Source organism: Brassica napus, chromosome A5 (assembly GCF_020379485.1).
Source record: "Brassica napus cultivar Da-Ae chromosome A5, Da-Ae, whole genome shotgun sequence".
NCBI lineage: Eukaryota > Viridiplantae > Streptophyta > Magnoliopsida > Brassicales > Brassicaceae > Brassica > Brassica napus.
Genome location: NC_063438.1, coordinates 3,646,223 through 3,663,693, shown reverse-complemented (window position 1 = coordinate 3,663,693; position 17,471 = coordinate 3,646,223). Strand labels below are relative to the sequence as shown.

Below are 17,471 nucleotides of genomic sequence, written 5' to 3'. Positions count from 1 at the left end.
ATATTTAAAACTACAATAAATACATTAGTTAATGAAAAAACCTTTTTAAAAAATATTATAGATGCATACATAAATATTAAAAGAAATATATAAAAGGAAATAAAAGTAACAATAACTTGAAAAACAAAATATATAAGACTGAGAATATTTATGATTTGTGGTCTAAGATATATTCAACTTATTGTCACAAAAAACTTAATAAAAAATACATACTTTGTTTTAAGAACATTAAAAATCACGTTAAAATTCTTAACATTTTAAGAAAAATTATGAATCAATAATATTAATATAAAAATTTATCCGAAAAACTCCGCACTAAATGCATAAACAAAAAAACAAACAAACCCTAAACCCTATAATCCTAAACATCATTCTAAACCAAACATTAAACCCAACCTAAACCAAACGCTAAACCTTTCCTACTACCTAAACCCTAAATCCTACGTAACCCTAAACCCTACCTAAACCTAGACCTTAACCTTATCTAACCCTAAACCCTACATAAACCTAACCCTCATCCATAAACCCTTCATACTACCTAAACCCTAAACCTATCTAACTGTAAACCTACTTAACCCTAAACATAAACCCTACCTAACCTTAAACCCTACCTAACCCTAAAACCCTACCTAACCCTAAAACCCTACCTAGCCCTAAACCCTACCTAACCCTAAACCCTACTAACCCTAAACACTACCTAACCCTAACCCTACTAATCCTACCTAACCTAAACCCTACCTAACCTAAAACCTTCCTAACCCTAAACCCTACCTAACCCTAAACCCTACTAACCCTAAACCCTACTAACCCTAAACCCTTTCTAACCCTAAACCCTTTCTAACCCTAAACCCTACCTAATTCTAAACCCTACCTAACCCTAAACCCTACCTACCCTAATCCCTTTCTAACCCTAAACCCTACCTAACCTAAACCCTACCTAACCCTAAAACCTTTCTAACCCTAAACTCTTTCTAGCTCTAAACCCTACCTAACCCAAAACCCTACTAACCCTAAACCCTACCTAACCCTAAATCCTACCTACCCTAAACCCTTTCTAACCCTAAACCCTACCTAACCCTAAACCCCTTCTAACCCTAAACCTGACCTAACCCTAAACTCTGCCTAACCCTAAACCCTACCTAACCCTAAACCTTTTCTAGCCCTAAATCCTACTAACCTTTCTAACCCAAAACCATGCTAATCCTAAACCCTACCTAATTCTAAACCCAACCTAACACTAACCCTACATAACTTTAAACCCTACTAACCCTAAACCCTACCTAACCTAAAACCTACCTAACCTAAACCCTACCTAACCTAAAACCTACCTAACCTAAACCCTACCTAACCCTAAAACCTTTCTAACCCTAAACCCTTTCTAGCCCTAAACCCTACCTAACCCTAAACCCTACCCTAAACCCTACCTAACCCTAAACCCTACCTAGCCCTAAACCCTACCTAGCCCTAAACTCTACTAACCCTAAAACCTACCTAACCCTAAACCCTAACTACCCTAAACCCTTCCTAACCCTAAACTCTTTCTAACCCTAAACCCTTCCTAACCCTACCCTGCCTAACCCTAAATACCCTACCTAACCCTAAACCCTACCTAACCCTAAACCCTGCTAACCCTAAACCCTGCCTAAACCTAACCCTAAAACCCTACCTAAACCTAACCATAAATCCTATCTAACGCTAAAACTCTACCAACCCTAAAACACTAAAAATAATCTCAAAACTTAAAGCTAAAAAAACCTAAACACTACCGCTATGTAATTTGTTGTTGTGATATTCAAATAACAAATTACATAGCGGAATTTAAATCTTACATCCATTATTTTAATTGCTAAAATATTTTGAAAGTTGTATCTTTTGAATAAAAAAGGTAAATTATATTTTAATATCGTTAAATTTTATTAAAATAGAATGAATAACTATTATCATAAATAAATAAAGAATTTTGATGAAATTTGAAAATCTTCGAATCAATAACAATTAATTAGTAATATTTCAAAAACCCTTAAACTATCATAGCAGTAGAATCTAAAAAAAAAAATTAAAGTTCTCAAACATTTATTTGCCAATAACCATCCTTAAATCTTTGCTCATTCACAAAAAATAATATTCTTTACATAAATTGGAAACAAGTTTTGTTTTTTGACTAGAGACTAAAGTTTAAATTATACCACTAAAATATTTTAATATTTAATTGTTCAGAAATAACAAGTTAACTAGATTTTGATCCGCGCCGCGGGTTTATTTATTTATTTTTTTCGATTGAAAAATATTTAGTAAATGTCATATTTTTATATATTTGTGTTTTATTTTATAAAAGACTTAAACTTTTTATCTTTATTTATCGTATTTCATTTTAAATGACTATTTATGTTTAAAAATTAAACTTTATTTTTTTAATGAATTAAGTTGGTATAACTCTGATAAATTAATTTTATTATATGGTTAATATTTTAATAAAAAAATTATATACTTTTAATAAAGATTTATACTTTTTAATGAAAAAATCAATTTTTATGAATTCTTAAATTATATTAAGAAAAGAAAATAATAATTATTAAGAATAGTTGAAAAAAAATTATTTGAACTTGGACTCAATGGCCCAAAATAAAAAAAATGTGAGAATTGGATCTGATTTCTTAATTAGCCCTAATGGCCCAAGAGAGATCTGATGTGGGTTGGATCCGAAAAAAATGACCCAATATAAATTTGTTATTAATATTACTTGATTGTTTTTAATGAAACATGCAATGTTATTAAAGAAAAGGGCATGCTAAGGTAAAAAGGACAATAGAATCCTGCTTTAATAGTATATCTACTCTATTAAAATAGAGTCCTAAAATATATCTACCGTTTTCAAGTCGTTTTTAATTTTCAGACCCATTACTAGAGAGTTACATGTGACATTAGTTATATGCTGATTAATAAATAAACCGATGACATATTTAAATCGTACCACCACATCGAGTAATTTAACCAAACCATTATTCTTACTATCGATTTCATTAACAATAAACCGGTTATCTATTATTATAAACGTAGATGCAATACACAACTCTTATATATCAATTACATCTTACATACATACTTTTCTTAGAGAAACATGCTTACTGCACTTCGTTTCATTACTCGAAGCACCACAATTTCTTCAGTCTTTGCTTTAGTTCATATCAATAACTGCATAAGATCAAATTCAAATTCGATATAAGAATAGTACAGTACACAACTCATACATCGTACGTACATACTCTGCTTAGACAAACTTAGTCTACTTGGACACACTTTACTTCGCTTCATTTCATAACTTGAATCACGAAATCTAAACATACATTACACCTGCAAGTTTTTAACATTTATTTTCATTCGCATTATGACATAATATTGTCAACCATATAAACTTTAATCTTATATATAGATTATATCTGTTTTTCCATTATATTTATTTAATTTTTCTTATGTTAATCTACACTTACCATAGAAGAACTAACGTACAACATATAGTAGATTACTCTATTCATATATTTATATATATTTTTAAATTGTTTTGAAAATATAACTTATCCTCAAAGTATATCTAATTTGTTACAATAGATTTATGTTCTCAACTTTCTGATCAAGTATACAATAACGTGTTCTGCAAACTAAATATTCTTATTTTCGAACCATCAGTTATAATATCTTGCCACCACATCATAATAGATTTGATCAAATCTAAACTAGCTTTTCGTCCAAGTAAAAAAGATCTTACAACTTAATTATGTTGAGAACATATTTTCCTTATTCATTTATTTTTGAAAATAGAAAATATTTTTGCAGGACACGTCATTGTGTTGCTTTGCAAATAAATGGGCAATACGATTATGGGTCTTTACCAACTAAAACTAATATTATGGAAGTTGAAATTTAAATAATAAAAAATAGTATATAATATATCCACAAACAATATTATAATTAAAAAAAATATAAGAACTCTATTGTGGAAATAATTTGTTTTTTTTTTTAAAATGTAATATTGTAATCTCAGTAAGAGTTAAAAAGTTTTGTTTAAATAATTTGCTTATAAATTATGGATCTCAAACATATTAACATTTATTTATATGGGATGTTGGAATTTAAAAAAAAAGCAGTATATATTATATCCAGTTATCCACAAACAATATTATAAACAAAACTATATATATAAAAAACTATGGATTTTTTATAAATAATTTATATATTCTAATCTCAGTAACAATTAGAAAGATTTGTTTAAATAATTTCCGCCCTTGAAAAGGGCGGGTTACTATCTAGTATGTTCTTAAAACAATAACCATCCTTAAATCTTTGCTCATTCAAAAAAAATAATATTCTTTACATAAATTGGAAACAAGTTTTGTTTTTTGACTAGAGACCCAAGTTTAAATTATACCACTAAAATATTTTAATATTTAATTGTTCAGAAATATATATATTTATATATTCAAGAGTAGACAATGCATAGATGATACTAAATTGATCGCAAGAATTCTTTTTGGAAAACACAATATAACTAGCATAGTATACAAAGAACTTTTCGAAAATTTATGAAAATGTTTAAGCCCGCATCGCGGGCAATACACCTAGTAAGTATATATTTACCTATTTAATAAAACTTATTTTTGTGACTTTGAATCTTAAGTACTACTTTAGGAACAAAAACTTGGTTTGGTGATATTTTAGTCTTTTTCTCTAATATATATGTGATGACATTAGCTGATTTAACATCGTAATTATTTTAGCTGATAAAATCGACATTAGCTGATTTAACTAAAATAAACAACTTCATCAGTGATATTTCCTTATTTGCATTGCAGATCTTTCACCGAGAAATATTTGGAGAAAAAGGCAACTGGGATTAAAATTAAAAAAAAAAAAACGATAAAAGAAAACCCGAATCAGTTTAACCCGAACCGACCCGACCCAAGAGCAGTAATAAACATCGTAATTAGTTGATAATCGTCGTCTCAAGGCTCAGGCAGAAACATAATTGATTGACATATAATAGTTTCTTTAGGGCCAGATTCCTCGATTATCGCCGTCCTCGTTGCGCCCTTTGCTTGGTTTATATATATCTTTTTTTATTTTGCCTTCTTGCTTCAATTTTGTTGTTGTTGTTTGGTTCAATTCGTTTCTCTCTGTCACTGTTTGATCTCAAATCCTGCTCTGCGCTTCGATTCTTCACCGGAACGAAGAACAGAATCATCACCGGTACAAATTTTTTGCTATTTAAGGCTCTTCTGCTTGTATTATCGAAAGTGATGAGTTTGATTGAATGGGGGGATATGATGCAGGAGGGTGGGTGTGTGTATGGTAGAATGAATCAAGGAGGAGGAAACACTCAGACCGTGGCTCCACTTGACCCTAACCCCATTGAGGTTAATCATAATCTCTTACGTCCTCAGTAATTTTGTAAACTAACGTTTTTCAACTCACAAAGTCAAATCCTTTATGTGCAATTCATACAAAAGTTATACTTCATTGCGTTGCATTGAATTGGTTTTGTTTAGTTACAGATGATTTGGTTCACCATTGACTTAGCTTGACTTTTTGTTTTTATGTTTGAGGCTTCTTTTAGCATCTCAATTTGTAGATATAGTCTTGATTTAAGCTTGACTTTTTGTTTGTCTATATGATTCTTCTCATTCTTTGACCCTTTTTGTGGTGGATAATTATTCAGTTTAGCCACTACTAATTCCTTTCTTTATTTCTCATAGAAACGATATGGTGATGATGGAAGCCAAGTGCAGATATCTCCATACCAATACTCAACTGTTTCTGACGGTACCTCATGGACAGCACCCTACAGTCAGGCTGTGCAGAATGGGAACTATTACCATCCACCACAGCCTACAGTGCCACCCACAGGGAATGTGCAAGAAACATCCAATAATGCCCCACCGTCTGTAACTGTAAATGTGGCTCAGGACTATAGTGGTGGATACACGCCATACCAGACCTCTTCTGACCCACCACAAAACTACTCAAACACGGGATATTCCAATTACTACAGTGCCTACCAACAACAGCAGCAACCAAGCCAGTCATATCCTCAGCCTGTTGGGGCGTATCAAAACACAGGTGCTCCTTATCAGCCTATTTCCTCATTTCAGAATCCAGGATCTTATGCTGCTGCGACTGCAAGTTATTCTGGAACTTACTACAATCCTGCTGATTATCAGACTAATGGAGGTTACCAAACTACAAATTATAACAACCAATCTGCTGGAGGTTACCCAAGTACGAACTACAGCAATCAGACTAATACACCAAACCAGGGAAACTATACATCAACCCCTTATCAGAACTATACTCATGACGCTGCTAACACTCATAGCTCCACTGTTGCGACGACGACTACACCTGTCCATTATCAACAGAGCTACCAACAGTGGCCAGCTTATTACGGCCAAACAGAAGTCCCTTGTGCCCCGGGCACCGAAAAGTTGCCTGCCACTAGTGCAGTTAGTCAGAGCTTTCCAGTTCCTGGTGTTACTAATGAAACGCCTGCTTCAAATGGCCAGCCTGCTCCGTCTTATGCTCAACCTTGGAGGCAGGAAACCGACTTATCCCAGCCACCTTCTCAACAGGTTGAGATTTTACCTTCATGAGAGAGTATAGCAAATTTTTGTTCTTATTCGTATTTGAGTGTCTAATGCTTTGCGTGATTGCTTTCTTTCACGGTAGTCGTTTTTTTTTTTAACAGAAAACTAAGTAGTCATGTTTTTTTTATTCTTTCAGCCTGCTGCAGCGGTGAGTGCCTCTAATGATGCTTACTGGAAGCATCAAACACAAAATCAGCAAGCTCATTATCCTGTTCCTCCACAAAATCATTACCAGAGTCCTCTGGAGACGAAACCCTTATATGAGACCCCCTTTCAGGGTCATCAGAGAGCTACATATCCTCAAGGAATGAACTCACAGTCTTCCGTTCATCAGGCACCGTTAGGCTATCGCCAGCCTACTCAGGCTACACCGTCAGTGGATACTCAAAGGGTAAGCAAAATACAGATTCCAACTAATCCTAGAATTGCTTCAAACTTGCCATCAGGTTATACCAAAATGGATAAAGGTAGTTCAGCAGCCGGTGCAACCCAGACACCTGCATATGTTAGTGTTTCAATGCCAAAGCCAAAAGTCCATGCCACTCCTGTGCCTGAGGTAAGGCCCTATTTTCAATTCTTGATACCTAGCAAGTGAAGTAGACATTAAATAAGTACTACTGTAAGTGGTGTACTGAGTTCTGTTTTTAATTGTCATTGCAATCTTGTTGCTGTTAGCCTGGAACCTTACCGAAATCGCTTTGTGGGTTTGTCGAGAGGGCTTTTGCACGCTGCAAAGGTGACAAAGAAAAAGCATCTTGCCAGGCTGCCCTGAAGAAGGTAAACGTTAGTAGGAATTGTGGACGCACGGATATAACACCATTTTAGCATGGTTCGAGTCACTCATTGTGCTCATCTTAATGTTAATGCCATATTTGAATGATGTTTTCATCCCTTTTCTGGAAACACGAAGAAATCAATTTGCGGTTACTAGGATACTGTGTAATTTTGGGTTACTTAGCATGCTGATGCTTATATTTGTATTTCTAGGTCATCACCGAAGCTAGCGATGATGGCACTCTCCATACTCGGGATTGGGATACCGAGCCTCTCTCAACTGTCCTTAACACAGATGTGACTAACACTGAGTAAGGCCCTGTTTTCCTTCCTTACCTCCAGCATGCATGCATGATCCGTAACATTTGTTATTCTTTATTATATGTTTGGAACATTTACTTCATATGATTTGCTTCTAAGTTTTACGCTGCGCTGCAGGTCGAGCTCCACTCTTATATCTTCCTTACAAAATAAGAGCCCAACAAAACGACCCAAAAGTAGATGGGAGCCGTTAGTGGAAAAACCATTTGTCAAATCAGCTTCAACTTTCAGCAGTGGTGTTAAGTTTGGAGGTTGGAATCAGCAAAACCAAAATAACAAAAAGGTTAACATTCTTGCCTTGTTAATTGTGAAGGGCTGCTGCTGCTGGACACACTGATGATTGTACTTTTATTTATGTCTCTAGTCAATGTGTATTTCGCTATTAGAAATTCTCTTATGGGTTCTGATTTAAACATTTTGCAGAGCTTTGAGAGTTTTCAAAAGGCGGATGCTGTCACTGACTCTAAGCCCACTTACTCTTGGCAAAACTCCAAGCCCGCTTACTCTTGGCAAAATTCTGCAAAAAAGAGTTTCCAACGGCCTGTGAAGCGACAGCGTTTTTCTGGTGGTGCAGCTACTGCCATTGATGATGAGGCATCTAGTGATAGTGACAAGGATTCGACACCCAGCGCCATGTCATTTGCTACTTCTGCCGAGCAAACGAAGCGGCGTGATAGTCGTTCCAAGCGTTTTGAAAAAGTTCAAGGGCACAGCCGAAGGAATGATATTCCTAGACCTAATATTGCAAATGTTGGAATTTTACATTCTAGAAGAGGCACTGCATTGAGACTTGGGGAAGATTTTGATGAAAGTGGCTGCAGATCTGTGGAAGACATTGATTGGAATGCACTAACTGTTAAAGGAACTTGCCAGGAAATTGAGAAACGTTATTTCCGCCTCACTTCTGCACCGGATCCTTCCGCCGTAAGTATCACTATAGTCTTGTACCTAGTAATCTTTTTGACGCCCTGACTTATGGCTTTTGACTGACTTTATTGGTAACCACAGGTAAGACCAGAGGATGTGCTGGAAAAAGCTCTGTTAATGGTACAGGATTCTCAAAAGAATTATCTTTATAAGTGTGATCAGCTAAAATCCATTCGCCAAGACCTCACAGTACAGCGGATACACAATCATTTAACAGTGAAGGTATAGTACTGAGGTCCATTTGATTTTGAGCGTTCTTGCACGTAGGATCCAGTGAGCATGTTTGTGATGGTTTCATGTTCATTTTCTATTTCAGGTCTATGAAACACATGCTAGATTGGCTCTGGAAGCTGGGGATTTACCTGAGTACAATCAGGTTGGTACGCTTGCACAAATTGTCCATATTGCAGATTAGTAATCATTCAGATTGTCTAGATCTGATTCGGGATTGAAAACAGTTTTGAATTTTCTCCTACTAACCACTGCTAGAATCAAGTCTTGTAGAAAACAGTTTTGAATTTTCTGAGGAGAGAATCTCAGAATATTTGTAGGCTTGCTGAATTGGTTTTTGTTGTTGTTACAGTGCCTATCACAGTTGAAAATCCTTTATGCTGATGGTATAGAAGGATGCTCTCTGGAATTTGCTGCGTATAGTCTGCTCTATATTACCTTACACTCTAACAACAACCGAGAACTGCTTTCATCTATGTCCAGGTTAGTATTTTTAAATTTCCTTCTGTGCTATATTTCAGCATAACACTTCACGAGAAACTTTGATAAATCGAAGTTCCGTGGGAAGCTCAGAATAATGTTTGTTAACAAATTATACGAGTAACCAATTGAGAGAATAGTATTGGAGTCAACGAATGTTCACGCCACCTGTCTGATAGTTTCTTTTACATCTAATTTGACCAATGTGAAGAGGTTGCCCCTTTTAATTGGGGTTTGTATGCATGCGATTGAGTACATTTGTGATCTCTTAATATGTTTTATAGATTATCCAAAGAAGCTAAGAAGGATGAAGCAGTTCGACATGCTCTCTCAGTTCGTGCAGCTGTTACGTCAGGAAATTATGTTATGTTCTTCAGGCTCTACAAGACTGCGCCAAACATGAACAGCTTCCTCATGGGTGAGAGACATATCACCTGTGATAACTCTTTTGATATGTTTGAACAGTTTTGAATAGATATTTAAAGAAATGATAAAAAAAATAGAATGAGGTTTTTCATGTTTGATCTGCAGATCTCTATGTGGAGAAGATGCGTTATAAGGCAGTGACTGTCATGTCTCGGAGTTGTCGTCCTACAATCCCGGTTTCATACTTAGCCCAAGTGCTGGGGTTTACTAATACTTCAAGCGAAGGTAGTGGTGAAAAGGAGACCGACAGTATGGAGGCGTGTTCTGAGTGGCTAAAAGCCCATGGTGCTAGCCTCATAGCCGACAGTAACGGAGATATGCTTCTTGATACCAAGGTAAGTCTTCTTTTGAATTTGCCAAAACGTTTTTGGTTGAGACATGGGTTTCACTCCATATAAATGTTGAGTTCTCAAGATATGGATGACAGAACTTTTGTTTTGCTTCATGCAGGTGTCAACAACAAACCTCTTCATGCCAGAACCTGAAGATGCTGTTGCTCATGGAGATAAAAATCTAGACGTCAATGATTTTTTTACTCGCACATCATGAAAAATATTAATGTTTTGTTCATCACAATGTTTGATCTTTAAGGAGGACAAAGAAGATAATCAAGACTCTCTCTCGCATCATCATCGGCTTATACCACACATAGTCTCAGACTCTCAGGTATGACAGTTTAGGTTTATAATACTTCATAGATGTAGTAAACGTTCGAAAGAAGAGAATCAAATGTGTTTGTAATTCGTTTTTGTGAATGTAAAAAAATCCTTATTCTTTATAAAGACTTCGAAAAGAAATAAATGAAACATAATCTTTTATATATATTTAAACGATTCAAGGAATTACAAATAGAAAATACAAGTATGTTTTGATTCGTGTCTCTTAGCGTTCTTCTTTACTCTTCATCACCTCCTCTTGTTCTTGCTTCCAAGCAACAAACAGAAGTAAAACAAAGCCCTAAAGAAGAACCCAAAACCTACCGTGATAAGCAAGCAATTCCATTTACTCAGCTGAGTCACACCTTGCTGCGTAAGAATATCCGCACCGGTAGTCAAACACGTCGAGCTAGATATCGTCGTCCCGAGCGACCGGCTCACCGAATCAAGCAGCCTCAGCTTCATCCCCTCCGGCAACACCCCTAAAGGAGTGTTGTCGAAAATCTGAACTCCTCTTACAAAGCACTTGGTCGCATCAGAGAACTCGTTCTGCAAAACCGCCTCGTACGGGTACTTCACAAGAGACATGTAATGAAACCAGATCCAGTAATCTGGTATACGGTTTCTGTTGATGAAGAATCCACTGAAGAGCAAGAAGTAAGCTAAAATAGCCACGACGATTGTGTAACCCAACATCACATGTGGGACGATCCCTGATAGAAACGTGACGAAGGAGCTACCTGACCAAAAGGAAGCTAAAATGATCAAACAATAAAACAGAAAGCCCATTGGGCCTCCGTCTAACCCCACGGCCCAAAACGTCGTCGCGGCGAAAGCTACTGAGAGGAAGATGAGCGACGGGAATGCGACGATGGCGTGAGAGAGAACGTAGGAGGATCTCCGGTAAGCGTTGTAAGCCGTTTCTCTCATGAAGATGTAACGCTCCTGGAGGAACACGGGGAGAGCTTCGGCGCATGTGTAGAACATCGTCGACATCGCGAATGCGAAGAAACCAAGCCGCTCTTGAACGCCTTTCGGAGAGTTATCGATTCTCCAAAACACGGTGGCGAGGATGAATCCGGTGATAACGACGGAGGCGAGTCTGATCCCGAAGAGCTCCGGTTGTCTGCGCGAGTTTAGCATCGATCGTTTCGATAGAGTTACGATCTCGATCCAGATCGAGTTCGCGAACGCAGGTACGGTTAAGGTAGTTGCGGCGGTGGCGGTTGCGGATTCTCCGCCGGAGACTAGCTTCCCTCTGCTGATACTCGCGGCGATCGCTTCTTTTAAGGTTAGATTCGGGTACGGCGACGCCGGAGGAGTCAGCGGCGGCTGACGGTTATTCTCTTTCTTCATCTCTTGCCATTTTTTATTAAACTCGATTAATCCTCTCGTTCCTCCGGCGGATCCTTCAAGCTCGCGGATGAGATCCAACGCGAACTCGGTTCGATTCTCGTTCTCAGGTATCGGACTCCCGAACTCCGCGAAGAAGCGCGGGAGACTCCCCGGAGAACCGCTGAACACGGTGTTGCCACGTGACAAAAAAATTAACCGGTTAAGCAAACCGAGAACTCGATGACTCGGTTGATGAATCGACATAATTACGATACTGCCACTCTGAGCAATCCTCTTCAACACTTTCACCACCATGTAGGCACTAGTAGAGTCCAAACCTGACGTAGGCTCATCGAGGAAGAGAAGAATCGGGTCGTGGATTATATCGATCCCGATCGAGACACGTCGTCTTTCTCCACCGGAGATTCCACGGTGGCCTTCGTCTCCGATGATAGTCTTAGCAGCGTTCTTGATTCCTAACTGTTCGATCAAAGCTTGAACACGTAGCTTTTTCTTAGACTTAGGTAAGCTTCTAGGGAGACGAAACTCAGCAGCGAACATTAGTGTTTCTTCAACGGTGAGCATAGGGAAGAGGAGGTCGTCTTGCATCACGTACGCTGAGATCACTTTGAGGGTGCGTGACTGGAGAGTCTCTCCGTTTAGCTTCACCGTTCCTTTTAAGCTTCCTTTAGCTATACGGTTCGCTAAAGCGTCGATTAGCGTTGATTTTCCCGAGCCGCTAGCTCCGAGCACGGCCATGATCTCTCCGTCTCGTGTCTCGCCGGAGATGTTGTTGAGGAGGGTTTTGGTGTTGGGAGGAGTTACGGTTTGAGCTAACTCGGGGTCCTCTGTTTTACGCCGCGGGATGAGGTCGCGGAAGGTGAGTTTCTGACGGATAGAGACGTTGTAAGTGAGGTTGTCGAAAGAGAGTACGAAGGGGACAGTTTGCATGAGATTATCATCGTCGTTGTCTTGGTTGAAAGATTCGTGAACTGGAGTCTCGTCTCCAATGGCTAGTTTACGGACATCACTGACGTTCTTCAGAAGTTGTCCTAATGTGGAGTCGGAAACAGAGGAGATTGAGTTGAGCTCCATGGAGTAAAACTGCGGCGTACCATCATCATCATCAGCTGCTACGATACGAGCCATACTTGCTAAAATGATTAAAACTTAATTCAGATTAAACGACTTTAAAACAGACCCATTGAATCTTTACTTGAGCTGCAAGAAATGCTTGAAGAACTTTGGATTGTATAAAAAGGAAGAGAAGTGGTACGCAAGTGTTTGTTCTTTAGTTAAACTGGGTGTTCTGTAGTATATGTCTCAATCTGTGTATCTTATATAGAAGCGAGAGATGCATGAAGAGACGTGTATATATGTGTGAAGACACCAAGGCATGTGTGAAAAATTTTAAAGAAGTCTCTGTGAGTTTGCATGGGAAAAGTGTGTTAGGTTTATATTTTGACTGTTCGGACGTAAATGCGTTTTCGATTTATTGTTTTTTAATTATAAGAAGGTGAAGAGCCGACCTATGAAATCTAAAGTTCCCAAAAGTGGTAATACCAAATACAAAGATGGAACGGTGGGCACATGCCACGTGACAAAATCGATTTTATTGACTTTGGGAACTATAGCCGTTTAGGTAAAGGGTGTTTGTTGATCTAACATAGGCATGGGACAAGGACTTTCGTGTGTGTGTTTCCCATACTTAGCTCAGTTAATGCTCTTATTATTCTACTTATTTTTCATATTTTGGGTCAATGTTCAATTTCTGTATATACTGTACAAGTTACTACTCTGATAAAAATAAATTGGAAGACTGGATTAACCGTTTTCCATAAAAAATTGGAAGCAACTTATAAAGGGCCTTGCAAAAGGAGTACATCGTTGATGTAAAGTTATAAAGACCATATGTATATATATGCAATGTTCAAAAAAAAAGACCATATATATGGTCCATACCTAATTAATTAGAAGAATCTTAAGGATGCCGTTTTATTAATTGCGTTTTAGGTAGGTGACAAGAAAATCGCATTAGGTAAATAAAGCGATTTTTAAAAAAATTGAAAATTGCAAACTTTCTACTATCTTAGTCACAGCTTGAAATAGATGATTGATGAAGTAGTTAAAAAACGAAAACTTATCCACACAACAAGTCATGCAAAGTTGATGCCCACTTGTGAACGGATTGTGTATGAAATAGTATTAGTATATGTACAAGAGGATCTAGGCATGTAGACTGATGTTTTATATTGGTCTATCTAAAAGTCGGTCCAATCAAAATCAAAAACTTAATACACAATAAAATGGCTACAAGACTAGCTACCTAGGCTACTTCACTTGCCGAACTTAATGAAAAGCCTAACTAAATGCCGGAAAAATGTTCAGCAGCACATGCAGCAAAGTTTGATCGAGTCAAGTGATCAGGGTAAAATAAAAAGGTTCGGGACAAGTCTTTTTATGGATGTTAGAGAATAGAGATGTCTCTCCTCAACGCTAATTTTTTTTTCTTTACATCAGATATCTTATCATGCATGTTAAAGTGGTCTTCTGTTCGGCACTCGTACTCGTGACTTTAAAAGCTCGTTATTTTGATAGGCCATCTAAAACAGTAGTTACAGTACAAAGACAATGCTTAATTCAAAAAAATAGTTGTTAATTATGTTCGTAGCCTAATAAGGCATACATAAACTTATAGTATTTCATATAATTATTTTATACTAATGTGGACACGCATGTTAGCATAACGTTTGTGGGTGGACACATGAGGTGATAGGCAATTGCAAGCATAAAAATTAAGGTACCAATCATTTATTGCAATCTCCTGGCGAACTAGTTGTAGTTGAATATGGCCTAATCGAACGGAAAACTATCTCAGCTTTAAATAGTGTGTGGTGTGCCATGTTCTAGTTTTGGTTTTCTGCATACGACTATACCTAGCGGTTTAATAGGTGGATCTTTTGGCACTTAATATAATGTTAATACCAAATGTTATGTTCAAGACCATGTTTCTGTGTTTTCTACTGATATTTTACTATACCGTGTAACCAAATTAAGAGAGCATAGGAAGTTTTCTATTGGTATGTAATTTTGATATATACATATGAGGTTCATTTTCGTAGTCAATAGAAAATTATAATAATATGAGAACTCGAACTTTATAAAAATAAATAAATGTATGTCAAATGTAAGAAAACTACATCTGTGAAAGCAAAATGGATAGATTAGTATATGATAAGTAATTGTACCATGGTTGTAAATTTTTAGTATAAATGTGTACCATAATACGTACCATACTACCATGCATCACTGAAATTTCTATACGGCAGTCCCTAAAATCATCCAGACGTTGAATTTTTAAATGTAAAATCGTTTAAACTCAGCTAGATATGATGTAAAATATTGCAGGTCAAAAAAAAAGGGTATGTATATATATATATATAATTGCAGGTCGAAGTCACTAATCGAACTTCATTGATCCTATGAATGTGCTTTATATTAGATATATGCATCTTAAATGACATAATATCCATTTTTATACCTAGATTATTCCGAATTTTTTCAACCAAAAAATTATTCGATTATATTTATAAGAAGAAAACATGTAGCATAATAAAGTATATTGAAATGGTTCGTTCGGATGACTTCATATTTATTGTGATGCATGTGATGAAAGTCAAACATGTCACCAGTTAGGTAATGTATATATGTACGTTAAAGATATTACAAGGAAATGTCTTATGAAGTTAATGCTCAAATGTTCATGCATGCACGACGCAATACTGAGAATATCCTATGAACTCGGATTTGAATGCGTGAGCATGACTTTTCGGCATCAGTGTCATCTCTTTGTCTTTTCACCCATACCAATACGATCGTCCTTTATTCTATGGGGATTGGTGGTATCGATTTGATAAATATTTTAAAGTATTTCTATACTGTATTTTTAAAAAGAAGTTTCAAATCGTAATGTTCAAAACGGGGTATCAACACCTCTAAATGCATGCTGTATTACTTCTGAAAGCATAAGATCACTTCCTCTGCCACTGGGAAACTAGCGGCCAGATTTGGAACATGGTTCATGTAAACTCTGACAAACGTATGACCGTTGAAGCCCATGTTTTTCTCTTTTGGATAGAGCGCAACAACTTATAGAAAAGCTTTTTACAGAACCGACTTCACAGTAGCATGTCAACGTCATTTCAAGCTCTCTTGCATCGTATAGACTGAACCATATGAGTCATGTGATATGACACATCCTGCAAGGAGAAAGCGGAGAGGTTACCAAAAATCTCTTAAAACTGCTTCCCCCAATGTAATCTCTTGTTTGAAGTCTTCGTGGTTTCCATCCAGTAATTTTAAGTTGAAACCTAGCCTACAAACTCTTTAGCTAAACCTACCTACACTTGTAAACAAACGTTCCTTTTTTGGTAATATAATTTCACACTTTGTCCAAAAGAAAAGATCCAAAGTCATGGGTATGGTGTAAACTTTATGTACATTTGCCTCTGGTCTATATATGTTTAAGACAAAAGTAAAATTGAAGCGCATATTTAGTATTCTTTTTTTTTAATTGTATTGGAAACTCTCAAGTCAAATCAAAGTCATACAACAAAGTTTGTTAGAAATAATAGACAAGCTTTCAAAACCTGCTACCAATATTAATACTTTTGGGCAATTGATCTATAGGTCAAAAGTACAAATACTAATCACAAACTCCACATCATACATATAAATTACGCAGTGGGTCAATTATAATGCAAATAAACTATAGAAAATCGATTGATCACTTTTCACTAACCACTACAATCCACAGATTTGATTTCTAGTTTGATATAATATATATATATATATATCTTAAATTTCTAAGTTATACAAGTTGCAAAGTTAATGCGATTACTCTAAGAAATATAAATTTTTCTTGATGAATTCTCCTATCAAACGTTACCAATTCACATATCTTGATTCCACCTCACTATAGTATTCCCACCTTCTAGAATTCTTAGCCGTGGGCGGTGTTAGTGAGATAACATGTGAAAGCATTAATTATGATAGGGAATGCTTTTTACATTTCCAATCTCATATTATCTGTTAATTAACTTTTTGTTGACTTTTGATTACTAACTTCTAACTGTATTTCCATTCATGCCGGCACGATCAAAGGACGTGAAGATTATTTCATTACTGTTTTATTTTCAACAAAACTAAAGAGTTAGAGTAATCTCCGATGTAAGACTTTTTTTTTTCTTTCCAAAATAAAGTAAAAAATAATATGAAGTAAAAATGCTATAACATTATTCTATTTACAACTCCATAATAGTGTAATGAACAAACAAAAAATAGACTATTTCATTTATGGAGTAAACTCATTTTTATTTTACAATGAAATGATTAATATAATAGTTTGGGGCATTTTTTTTTCTATATCTATCTATATTATTAAAAGAGAAGAAGTTTTAAAAAATCTATCTATGAAAAGTTGTTGGACATATTTACTATAAACTTAATATTTGGTATTTACCTTAATCAGTCAAAATATATCAATATTATTAAAATATGATCTTTCCTAATATTACTCCTACAATATTTCTGTATCCAACAAATTAATGTCGTAATAAGTTGGATTAGTTATAATTTTCTATGTTATTTAGTTAATCACCAGTATGCAATATCATTTACATATAAT

The 17,471-nt window shown here is 36.1% G+C and overlaps 2 protein-coding genes across 3 annotated transcripts; one reads left to right on the top strand and one right to left on the bottom strand.

Annotated features, from left to right (window-relative positions):
* Nucleotides 1–5,017: 5,017 nt before the first annotated feature.
* LOC106450996 (SAC3 family protein A) lies at nucleotides 5,018–10,616 on the top strand. 2 transcript variants are annotated; one of them, XM_013892840.3, is made up of 14 exons: nucleotides 5,018–5,241; nucleotides 5,325–5,408; nucleotides 5,748–6,620; nucleotides 6,772–7,191; nucleotides 7,311–7,412; nucleotides 7,623–7,720; nucleotides 7,848–8,013; nucleotides 8,154–8,654; nucleotides 8,739–8,879; nucleotides 8,974–9,033; nucleotides 9,241–9,371; nucleotides 9,653–9,786; nucleotides 9,900–10,129; nucleotides 10,245–10,616. In XM_013892840.3, exons 2-14 carry the CDS (start codon nucleotides 5,349–5,351, stop codon nucleotides 10,341–10,343), a joined length of 3,015 nt encoding a protein of 1,004 aa, XP_013748294.2. In that variant the 5' UTR covers nucleotides 5,018–5,241; nucleotides 5,325–5,348; the 3' UTR covers nucleotides 10,344–10,616. The 2 variants fall into 2 exon arrangements, with proteins under 2 accessions (XP_013748294.2, XP_048636452.1); XM_048780495.1 differs by lacking the exon at nucleotides 5,018–5,241 and having other exon boundaries at nucleotides 5,748–6,111; nucleotides 6,213–6,620.
* LOC125609264 (ABC transporter G family member 1-like) lies at nucleotides 10,592–13,350 on the bottom strand. Its single transcript, XM_048780496.1, has one exon. It carries the CDS (start codon nucleotides 12,932–12,934, stop codon nucleotides 10,700–10,702), a length of 2,235 nt encoding a protein of 744 aa, XP_048636453.1. The 5' UTR covers nucleotides 12,935–13,350; the 3' UTR covers nucleotides 10,592–10,699.
* Nucleotides 13,351–17,471: the final 4,121 nt, after the last annotated feature.